The sequence below is a fragment of the Gymnoscopelus braueri genome (genome assembly GCF_963280865.1).
Source record: "Gymnoscopelus braueri genome assembly, chromosome: 21".
NCBI lineage: Eukaryota > Metazoa > Chordata > Actinopteri > Myctophiformes > Myctophidae > Gymnoscopelus > Gymnoscopelus braueri.
This window is the reverse complement of record NC_137623.1, coordinates 11,203,929-11,216,454: the sequence shown is the minus strand read 5'-3', so window position 1 is coordinate 11,216,454 and position 12,526 is coordinate 11,203,929. Positions and strand designations below refer to the sequence as shown.

At 40.8% G+C, this 12,526-nt stretch overlaps 1 protein-coding gene across 1 annotated transcript in view; it reads right to left on the bottom strand.

Moving 5' to 3' along the window:
• LOC308077484 (uncharacterized protein) overlaps positions 1-12,526 on the bottom strand; it is a 140,932-nt gene that overhangs the window by 98,143 nt on the left and 30,263 nt on the right. Inside the window, exons 2-3 of the mRNA XM_080418180.1 lie at positions 6,355-6,549; positions 640-693 (exon numbers count right to left, since the gene is read on the bottom strand). Of these exons, the coding sequence (XP_080274306.1) occupies positions 640-693; positions 6,355-6,547 (247 nt within the window). The 5' untranslated portion in view covers positions 6,548-6,549. The remainder of the gene's footprint in view (positions 1-639; positions 694-6,354; positions 6,550-12,526) is intronic.

Genomic DNA, 12,526 nt, shown 5'->3' with positions numbered 1-12,526 from the left:
ACCGCAAACAAAGCTTTTTAACAATAAACCCTATGAGAAATGACCAAAAGACAATCGTATGGCAGCGGCTTTTAAAAGGTGCGGGTTGGTGCTCTTTTACCATGTCATAAGCAGATGCATTATAAGTATTTTTATTATGAATCATAGGCATGGGCTTAATATAAAGTGTTGCCGCTAAAGTGTTGCCGCTAATTTCTCTGGCTGAAGAGTTAACTGGGAGGGCATGTAGAGGAAGCGAGAGAATAGTGTAGACGAGGATCTTCCTGGGAGGGTCCATACATACAGTATATAGTAAACTCCTCAATAGTAAATTTTTGACTGTGTTCAAAAGCTTAATTGAAACCCTGCTCTGAAAATAATACTGAACACACACACACACACACACACACACACACACACACACACACACACACACACACACACACACACACACACACACACACACACACACACACACACACACACACACACACACACACACACACACACACACACACACACACACACACACCTAAAAGGGTACAATTGGAAGCTGAGAACACAGAAAAATTAAATTAAGAATGAAAGACTGTGATTGGTGGATGAGGATGACCGGGTGGCCCTAGTGGGCAGATGGGGGAATTGTGGGAAATGTCTTACCAGGCTTTTGTGCCCCCTGAGCCTTCTTCTCTGATCCGCTCTTCAATGCAGTGCCTGTGCACACACGCACATACAACCACATTACTATCAACACCATTACGCTCTCAGCTAATGGATCGTCTACATATAAACAATTTGTGTACACACACACACACACACACACACACAGGCACGCACACCAGTGGTGGAGAAAGTACTCAAATGTTTAACTTAAGTAAAAGTATCAATACTGCAATGTAAAAGTACTCTGTTACAAGCAAAAGTCCGGAATTCAAAATTGACTTGAGTAAAAGTACAAAAGTATTGGTATCAAAATGTACTTAAAGTACCAAAAGTAAAAGTACTAAAATGTTTGAAAATAGCAGATCTATAAGCTTAAAACGCGTCGCGATGCGACGCGTTGTGAGCTTGTAGATCGGCTATTTTCAAATAGCCTAGGTATAAAATAGGGCTAAAGTGGTTAATGTATGTTTTATAATGTAATAATTTATATCTGTAAAGTAACTAGAAACTAAGGTTTTCAAATAATTGTGTAGTGGAGTAAAAGTAAGATATTTGCCTCCGAGATGTAGTGGAGTAGAAGTAAAAGTACTGAAATTTGGAAATACTCCAGTGAAGTAAAAATACCTCAAAACTGTACTTAAGTACAGTACTTGAGTAAACGTACTTAGTTACTTTACACCACTGCATATAAACAATTTGTACACACGCACGCACGCACGCACAAAAAAACCTCATTAATAATACAGACGCATGACAATAGAAAACGTTCCACTCGGTCAACACGCTCAATACCATCACAGCCACATGGACCGCAAATAATTGAGACATGGTAATGACACCGTCCGTCACCAAACACACTGACAGCCACTCGTTTGCCGACAACGGGCAACAATAAAAACCTCAGTGTTTGTCTACATGTAATACACACTGTCTGCGTCACATTTGATCAATGCCGTGCCGCCTGTCTTCCCGACACACATATATACGGTCCTGAAAGAGGCTGTCAGTGACAGTTGCTCAATGCCCCCCCCCCCCCACACACACACACACACACACACACACCTGTCTTTCTGGGACTGAAGTCATTCTCAGTTCACCAACAGCAGCCTATATATCGACTTTCAATTATCTAAGCTGAAATCAATCACTTAAGACTTGAGGCGATTCTTCCATTTTTATTCTAATTGTATTAAAAATAAAAAATAAATCACGATTTTTCAAAAATAGCAGATCTACAAGCTGCGCTATGAGCTTGTATATCTGCTATTTTTGAATAGCCAAAGAAATCTAAAGTGACACAGATGCGTTCCAGGTCTTCCAGGTCTTAACTGTCCCCTGACCTCCCTACAGAACATATTACATATAGTCACTGTGGGGACGAACCCGTTTTTATTATCATTTAAAAAACGATTGAAAATGATGGAAATAGGCGATGTGAGGCGTTGAGAGCTTGTAGATCTGCTATTTTCACAACTTGTATGATGAAGTAGGGCATCAATTTACAAAAAACATAAAAAGTTGATATCTGGAGATACAAGGTTTCTGCCTGCACTGACAGCAACAACATGTAGCTTTCAATCATCCAGACAGAGCTATTGATATACAGACAGTTTATCCATTCATTGATTTATGATTATGTCATCATGGCAGATTTGCTTTCATAGACTGTATTAAAGTCATAAATATTAACGCAACAAAGTTTATGAGCTGCTTTTATAGCTTTTATCACGACATGTGACTAAGGCTAATAGTCAGGGGATATTAAAAAAATCTTGGAATAAATTCCTTACCAAAAAAAATCTTCACCAATGTGTTTGTAAAGGTGTCTAGTAACACATCTCACAAAGACTGAAATGCAGTTTCCCTAGGAGAATTTTTGACAGCTGCTGAAAGTTGGGGTACCCACCATTTCCCTGCATTTCCATGCAGGGAAAAGATATCTAATTTTAATTCTGTTTTAAGTAGCATGTGAGGGGTCAAACTAGGGTGTTTTTATGATTCTGAATCCATTGCAAGCATTTGTTTTGCACCAAAACCACTCCTTGGGCTAAAAACGGCCATAGCCATCCTTTTCCAGGTATACTTTTTGTGTAAAAAGCCCATTGAGATGGAGCTGTTTTTAGCCCAAGGAGTGGTTTTGGTGCAAAACAAATGCTTGCAATGGATTCAGAATCATAAAAACACCCTAGTTTGACCCCTCACATGCTACTTAAAACAGAATTAAAATTTTTTTCCCTGCATGGAAATGCAGGGAAATGGTGGGTACCCCAACTTTCAGCAGCTGTCAAAAATTCTCCTAGGGAAACTGCATTTCAGTCTTTGTGAGATGTGTTACTAGACACCTCTACAAACACATTGGTGAAGATTTTTTTTGGTAAGGAATTTATTCCAAGATTGGAAAATGTTCTGCTAATATCCCCTGACTATAAGCTCACTGAACAAACAAGACACTCCACGTGAACACAAAACAAGAAGACAAGTTCCTGGTACATGTAAACCTCTCTCTCTCTCTCTCTCTCTCTCTCTCTCTAGGTCGTCCTCAGACGAGCCCTCCATCGTTGCTTCCAGTCATCCCGGCCTCCAAGGGCCAATAAAATGACTCTGATTTCAGACAAATGCGTCCACAAAGCTGAACTGCAGACCCCCAAAATGGTGTCCAGTGTTGCAGCTGTACCTGATGGCTTTAAGCAGACAATGCCAGCTGCTGCTGCTGTGTGACATATACAGTAATACGACCCTCTCATCCCCGTTTAGGAATAGATTACATACATTTAATTGGATGCCGAGGGAGAGGTAATTTCATAAGAGTGTTAACGTGATACCTTTGAGGCGAGATTTGGGGCGGAGCACCATGTGAGATAGATTAGATGCTGAACGTACTCAATTTCATTACAACATGGATGATCGTTTTCCCAAAAAACGTATGTTTCTATATCAGTGGTGCTCAAACTTTTTCATGTCAAGGACCCCCAAAATGATGTGTATTTGGCCGCCGATCCCCATCTCAAAATATTTTGTTCCAGGGACCCCCCAGAAGCAAAGATTTGAGATAAAAATGTTTTGCTTTAAAAGAATAAATATTCAAAGATTTTCACACATTTTCGCGATTTTTCAAAAATAGCAGATCTACAAGCTCGTAGCGCGCGCTATGAGCTTGTATATCTGCTATTTTTGAATAGCCAAAGTGTAAAATAATGCTTTTTAGCTCAAATAAAAAACACAGATGCGTTCCAGGTCTTAAGGGTTAAGTAGAGAAGAGGAGGAAGTCACCTCTCTCCACATTATGCACATGTACAGTAGAAGCACAAATACGTGTGGTACACACATGCATACAGTGCATGCAAGCATACGGGCATGCATGCTCTTATGAGCTCATACAAACACACAGAGACAAATACAGACACATACACACTTTCTCCATTCCTCTTTCTTGTTCCATTAACTAGGTCAGGGGTCGGCAACCTTAGTCGATGGCACAATGCAAATGATACAACGTATCATATGTTGAACATAAAAAAGTACAGTAGTAAAAATGCCCTCTAATTTGTTTGCCGAATTACTAAATAAGATGTAGCCACAGTGTTTATTAGGCATTTTGAGGAGGGGTTGACAAGCAAGTAAGATGAAATGGCCTCACTGCACATACTGTACAACGATAATCCTCTTCATTCAGCAGTAAGGTGGCAAAGATGTGGAAAGGTTTTGGAGCGGTTTGTTAGTTGCTTTAATTTGATCTAATCCTTACTGGCTGAAAAAGGCCAAGACTACCCAGATCTCGGGGAGGAGAAGTGGGCTGTGAAACTTAATGTTTCTTAAAGATATACTGGACACTTAAAATTTATGAACTCAATGTGAGACTGGCTGCAGGGGACAGGGGAAACTGTTTTGGACATGTTTGACACGTTTAATTGGCAAGGCTAGCCATCTATTCAAACGTCATTGCGATCTACACTTTCCGCTTCGTCAGGGAGCCGTCCACACAGTACACCAGCTCAGGTCTGACTTCATAACAAGATTTGAGGACTTTCAGAATTATGGACTCATGTTCTCTTTCTTGATCAAGCCAGACATATTTGGTGGGCATGAACTGGATTAAAGCTCTAATAGACTGGCTGAATACACAGGACTTGGATTGAGTTCAACACAGTTTGCAGAGTTGCAGAAACCACAGCACAATGTTGCACAATCACAGAACCTGCAAAATCACCTGCTGGAACAGGGGATGTGTGGGCTTATGTGGGTAGTGGTGTGGACAAACCTACCAGTGTGGGGTCTGAGGTTCATCATCCTCCCACAATGTTAATATAATTCAAAGATGACACATGTAGAACGTGCTCTGCCCCTCCTGCAGTCATTTCATTTGACAACCGAACCGACCCACTCAGAGTCGTGTGAAACTTCGTTAACAATTCTTTTTTTTTTAATATATATTTTTGGGTTTTTTTTCTGTCTTTATTGATAGGATAGTAGACTGACAGGAAATGGGGAGAGAGATGGGGGGGTGACATACGCCAAAGGACGTCGGGATCGGGAGTCGAACCCGCGACACACTGCCAAGCTGGATTACCAGCATATATGGTATGCGCCTGGACCGCTAGGCCAGCGGACGCCCCCCCTTCGTTAACAAGTTAATGCAACCTCCAGATAATAGAGCTCAGCAAAGGAAAACAGGGCCTGAATACCGTATGCATATGTTTATTTGTATTTACTCCTCTAAAGAAGACATGCAGTTTAGACTGAAATGTCCCCATTTGTGATGTGAGTCTGTGTGTTACCCCGCAATGGACTGGGGTCCCATTTTCTGTTCTACATTTAATTTGGATTATTAATGTTGGTTGATATGGAACACCGATTAAAAATAAAACAATAAAACTGACACACAAAAAAGGTTGCCGACCCCCGAATTAGGGAAATAATTAAAAATTCACTTCACTTCTATTTTTCGTCGTCTCTCTTGTTCCCTACCGTTTCCTCGACAACCAGTCAAAACTGAGAAAGGCTGGCAGGAGGTTTTTGATGAGATTACCTGACTCATAGAAGGTCAAGGCAAGCTCATTATGATGACTCAGTTTAACTCCCTCTCAAACCTCCCTTATTCTATCCTTCTCTTTGTTCTCCCTTTCTCCCTCGCCTTCAGTCACCCCTTCAACTATAACTCTCTCCCTCTCCCTTTCTCAAACACACACACACATACACACACACACACACACAACACCCACACACACAGGCCTGTCACAATTATTACATAATGGCCTAATCACAATTAGTTGAGATAATCGTTTATTTTTTTGCACAATCGTCACAATAGTCATAATCATTGTTTTCAAAAAATGACATAGTTGAAGTAGCAGATCTACAAGCTCAAAACGCGTCGCACCGCGACACGTTTTGATCTTTTAGATCTGCCATTTCCACTATTAATGTTTAATTAATAGTGTGATTAATTAAACATGTGTTATTTGTCATATCTGCCCTGTGCAACCTTTGTATACGAAGGCTAAAAGTGAAACAAATCACATTTTTATTCACAATGTTCCAATAATGTTCAACGAAAGAGACACAATTCAATCGTTAAAACGCAATTATTAGTGTGACATTAATCGTCAACTTAAATTTGTAATCGTGACAGCCCTACACACGCGCGCACACACACACACACACACACACACACACACGTGCACACACACACACACACAGAGATCCCTCTCTCACCTGCCCTGGTGTTGTCATTGTCCAGTAGAGGGGTGTAGTCCGTTTTTCCCACGGTCTCTCCCACCTTGTCGTCAAAGGGCTCTGCCTCCAGCTGAGCGATAAAGTCCCTCTTCACCAGACCCTCTGGTCCCGGTGATGGAGTCTTGGCGTCTGTCAGTGCATCGCTCAGACTCAGATCCAACAGATCCGCCATGGCTGCAGAGACACAAGCATTAGAGAGCTTTAGGGATCGACCGATTCGGGTTTTTTCATGTCCGATACCGATTAGTAGTGATCAAAGAGGCCAATCGCCGATATTAAGAACTGATTGAAAAGAATAATGAATTAAAAATATGTATATATTTATCAACTCGAAAACACTTTTTATACTGTAAATATAGCTCCTACATGTATCTATCAAATGCAGCATTATAATTAGCTCCCACTTGTAGCAGCATTTTTTATGAACTGAATTATAAATAAAACATTACAGTTCCCCAAAGGTTTTTTTCCCCTGTAAAAATAATAATTTAAAAAAAAACTGCCTTTTTTTGTTGTTGATTTTTTTCGATATTGATCAAAATTATGAATATCGGCCCTGATAATCGCCCGTTTCGATAATCGGTCGATGCCTAGAGAGCTTGATCACATCCCAATGAATGTATATGAATACTGTACTGTATGCATTGGGGAAAATGCACATCATCTGGGGGAGATCATATTGAAGGGTACCGGATATAATAATGATGTATAGACAAGACATTACTGTTTGACATAAATGAAGCCTTTAAAACGTATTGATTAGCCCTCACAATAGAACAATCTCTCTGCTCCACAAAACGTTTCCTATGAAAGTGGCAAGTAGTTTAAATGAAGTTTAATAGCTGCAGAAAGATAAAACAATAAAAATAGAGGATAGACAGACACACACACACACGAGCGAGCGAGCGAGAGAGCGAGAGAGAGAGCAGTGTGCGACACAGTCTGTCAGTCTGGGAGGTGACAGACAAAGTGTTACTATAAGGCTCATATCCACATACAGACAAGTGAGAGGGAAGTCTGGCAAGAGAGAGAGAGAGAGACTGAGATGGAGAGAAGAGGACGAGAGTGTGATAGACAGAGGGGAAAAGGGGGAAGAGGTGGGCGTGTTTTTGTAGGTACAGAAGAGAGGGATCGGACTTGATGGGGATAATGACAGAGAGAGAGGGGGAGAAAGTAAAACCAAGACGCGAGAGAGAGAGGCAGACATCAGACACAAAATGACAACAAACTGTGTCTGTGACAGCTTTGTTGCCCCACCATTCAGAGACTCACTCTGCTAACCTGCAAGACACAGTAAATGCACAATGTAACACCTCTCCTTTCTTTCACACAACTTCCTCAGTCCAGTCCAAGCCTTCAACTAGCTACAGACTAAATTCAATACCAATGTCTACCTCAGGGGGGCACAGTTTGTGCTAGGCCTTTGCTATGTTATGGTCAAGATGTGTAGAAACAAGGACATTGTGTTGATAAAACATCTATGTACAGAATTTGCTTCTCGATTATTTGATTAATCAAAAAAAGTAATTGATCAAATAATTGTTAAGAAAATAATTGATATTTGAAGTCCTACAGTATTGTTCTACCTGCCTCCCTCTCTCAATTTCTGTCCACTGAACAAAGCAGAATTTTTGGCAGAAATCTCTTGATAAAATCTTAAATAGCCATCTTTATAAATATACTTCAGTTCAACATGATTGTCAAGTGTATTATAATACAATGAAATGCTTGTGATCTGTCTCTCTCTGCCTTGACACAAAAAGGACACACCACTTACTTACTACTTAACCTGCTTTACAACAACAATGTTGGCAGTCTTTTGTCACAAAGGACTGCCAACATTGTTGTTGTAAAGCACTTTTTGTGGCCGGAGGCACTTCTGTTTCATGACGTCATGCACTCAGCAGCAGAAGCTGTGATCGGTCTACTTTTGAGAGGACATACAGTATATCCATGCAAACATACATAAAGTATACTTACACCATAAAAAAAGCACCACACTAATTCATTCCCTTAGTGGGCTAATGAAGATCTAGGACTACTTAAGGGATATTTCACTTTCAAAGAAAAAATTCGGTCATTGTATCATCTCCTCGGGCTTTTGGGAGCACCCCGGACAGTTTTTAAGTTGCTTGATTCAGTATTTAGATATTTGATATTCATTTTATCAGACACGCCCCCTTCCTAAACAAACCCATTGTAACTTCAAACACCATTTTAACCATGTTAGATTAATCGGAAACACCCGCCCTTGGTTCTGGTGACTGATATCGTCCTTCTAATACGTGAGGAGACAATTAATTCTTTCATTTATTTTAAATATTTTTTGGGGAAAATGAAAAAGGTTAAATACAATAAAAAAATGAAAAAGGTAATCGAAAAAACACGGCCCCATCACGTATTAGGAGGGCAGGATGAGTCACCAGAACAAAGGACGGGTGTTTTTGATGAATATAACATGTTAAAACTTTAGTTTGAAGTTACAATGGGTTTGTATAGGAAGGGGGCGTGTCTGATAAAATGAATATCAAAATACTGAATCAAGCAACTTAAAAACTGTCTGGGGGGCTCACAAAGGCCTGAGTAGACGATAAAATGACCCAAATTTGTTTTGAAAGTGAGTGAAATCTCTTTAAACGAACAGACAATGAATAGCCTGTATTCAACTCTTTAAGTTCCAGATCGACTCTCTCCTGCAGACCTGCACTGGCCATAGAGGTATAATATAACTAGAGGGCGGATTGCCCCGCCCCCAGCTATTCATTGCGATGAAAGTGCTCAGTGGCGTTTTGAAGCACCCCGGAAGCCTGCCGGAAGTAGAATTATTGAGACGTTTTTGAGCAACCATAGAGTTATGAGCATGCGCACTAGTGTCCCTTTTGCGTCCTACGTCACAACCTACCTCCATGAACGAGCCCGTGTTTATATTTATATTTATTAAATATACTCGAGATGCATATTTATATGTAAATGCATATGTATTTATGTATAAGATGTTTACATATATATATATATATATATATATATATATATATATATATATATATATATATATATATATATATATATATCTCAGTATGTTTTGCTCGTGCATGTATTTCGCCCCGCCTGCAGTTCCAGCTTTGGCCACTGGGGTGGCAGCTTCAATGTTTCTCAGCAACTCTGGGGGCCTGGCACTGACCAGGACCATTATTCACAGTCCACTCTTCTTGTGTAGGAATCCAAATACTGCACCATACTGCCATCTGCTGGACTGTTGCATTCATTGGAGGAGAAGGGAATAATTTAAGAGGCACAAGAGATGAGCAGAAGTACTATGGCACAGGCAGAAGAAGTAGAATTAATCTTTTGTTCAGTCACCTCTGGTGACCTCTCTTAACTGCACAGCTACCCAGCTCCCATGGGAAATGAATTAACTGCTTTATCTTTGACTTTAGTCACGGAGAACTGATAGTCATCTTGTTCCATATCACTGCTGGCGTTCTATTGGACTATCTAAGATAATAACTTTAGATTATCGTCCAATCAGATTGGCTCTGATAACCCTGCAAATCAGTCAGTCCGTTTGTTTATTACTTAGTCGGCCAGCCACTCAGTCAGTCAGTCAGTCAGTCAGCCAGAGAGACATTCAGTTAACCCATTAAGACCGGGAACGCATCTGTGTGTCATTTTTAGATTTCTTTGGCTATTAAAAAATAGCAGATATACAAGCTCGTAGCGCGGCACCGAGTGCCGCGCTATGAGCTTGTATATATGCTATTTTTGAACATTTTAAATTTGTGGCAAAATCATGGATTATATATATTTTAAAGCGAACAATTGTAAAATATTTAGTTCCAGCAACCCCTATAGAAGCAAAGATTTGAGTTACAAATGTTCGCAAAAAAAAAAAAAAAAAAATATTTGCACAACCTTTCATGATTTTTTTATAGCCCAACGAAATCATAAAAAATGACACACACAGACGTGTTCCCCGGTCTTAAAGAGAGTTAACGAGTCTGTCAGTAGTTAACATGTCAGTCAGGCAATCATCCAGGGATATATTAGTCAGCCTTGTCAGTAAGGTAAGACGGGCAGTAAAATAAAGGTTTACATTTTAAGCAGTCTAAACGATACGTAGTCCACAGCATGGGGGCTGTAGAAGTCACTCTAAGTTGACGTGCCTGTAAGTCATCGGCTGCGGCTGAACCAGGTCAAAACTCAATAGGCCTGATACACACAAAGTCAGCCGGCGGGGAGGCTTATAAATAAACTATAGGCGGCCCGGGCGGGCATATTACATGGCTGTTAGTCAGTGTATCTGTGGTGCAAATGATTCCCCTGTGTACATGCCAGCCAGGGTGTGTCACAGGAAGACTGGCTGCCTACACGCCCGCCTCTCCGCCACAAAGCCATGCTGGTCAGAGACACTGCCCCACTTTCCATATTTAAACCCCACATCTCGTGTGCGTGTGTGTGTGTGTGCGTGCGTGTGCGTGTGTGTGTGTGTGTGTGTGTGTGTGTGTGTGTGTGTGTGCGTGCGTTAGGGTCACTGGAACATATAAATAAAAATTGCATTTCTGTTTGACTTTACCTTGGTTCGTAAACAAGAATTCCACAGGTCAGATACTATGACAAATAACTTAAATTTACAAAGACATGACTTTTAAATAACTTTATATACTTTCAAAATTTAAAAAAATTGGAAATAGGCTAGCCGATCGTGGTTGTGAGCTTATAGATCTGCTATTTCTGCTGACAATTATGTAAAATAATGATTAGGCAATTATGTAATAATTGTGACAGGCCTGTGTGTGTGTGTGTGTGTGTGTGTGTGTGTGTGTGTGTGTGTGTGTGTGTGTGTGTGTGTGTGTGTGTGTGTGTGTGTGTGTGTGTGTGTGTGTGCGTGTGCGCGCGTGCAGCTTCAAGAATCAAGAATAGCATCCAGCCTACTACAGTAGTTCCCTAAACTATGGTTCCAAAAACTCAAAATAGCCCTGGGGCATTTCTTCCAAACAAGTCCTCCTCACATGACAAGAACAGTAGTACGTTTTCATTAGAAGCGATTGTAAAACTAATTGTAATGAGGCTGTCTGTGTGTACGTACGTATGTATGTCACTCAGACTGCAAAGACTCAATACACTGTATCATCAGATCACAAATTCACAACATGCCATTAACCCATTAAGACCTGAGGCAATTCTTAAAAATGTTTTTTGAAAAAAAAAACGAAAAAAAAATGTTTAAAGATTTTTCAAAAATAGCAGATCTACAAGCTCATAGCGCGGCACTCGGTGCCGCGCTATGAGCTTGTAGATCTGCTATTTTTCAATAGCCAAATAAATCTTAAAGTGACACAGATGCGTTCCGGGTCTTAACACCTTTACCGCCGGGCCCGTAGTTCTACGGGCCGTTAAATCCAACGGTTAAGCGCCGAGCCCGTAGTCCTACGGGCTGCGGTCTTTTCGCGCATGCGCGGTCCGGGTGCACTTTCGGAATTTTTTTGATCCACTTCCGTTTCCGGTTTGATGACAGGAAATAGAATTATTTGGGATCCGGTTTCGACGATCACGCCCGCTCCCATTCTACAGACGAAACTGAAACTCAATTCTCTTCCTGTAGTTTTTTCTCCTCGCATTTCACTGTTTAACGTAATCCGCTCTAACTACAGTCATGGAAGTCCGTTTGACATGCGGTCTTCACTGGGAGATACAGGGAGATCTCGCGGATGTAAACAGACCGTTCACGGCTCAATCTTAAGGATTTTAACAAGATCTATGGCGACATGAAAAAAACAAAAAAACAACAAAAACACCTTGGCACTGGTGAGTACATTATGAGATTAACCTCTGGCGGTGGATGTGTTAATGGGTTAAAGCTCATGTCTATCATCTCTAACATATGGTGCCATTAAATGGACAAAGGTCAAGTTCGGCGGTGAGCCTCACAGCTCAACTATGCACACCTCTAGTTTGCCCTTGTACTCTATATCGGGCCGTGGACTGAGAAAGTGTTTAGTGAACACGAGTGTTGAGTAGAATGAAAAGCAGTGCTGGGTGGGTGAGGGGTTGAAATTGTGATGAAAGCAGATTTGGTGTGTCCACTCGGAAACAATCTTGCTTCAACAAAGGAAGGAAATCCAGGGAAAAGGCCGTTTCTATTGTGCTGCCT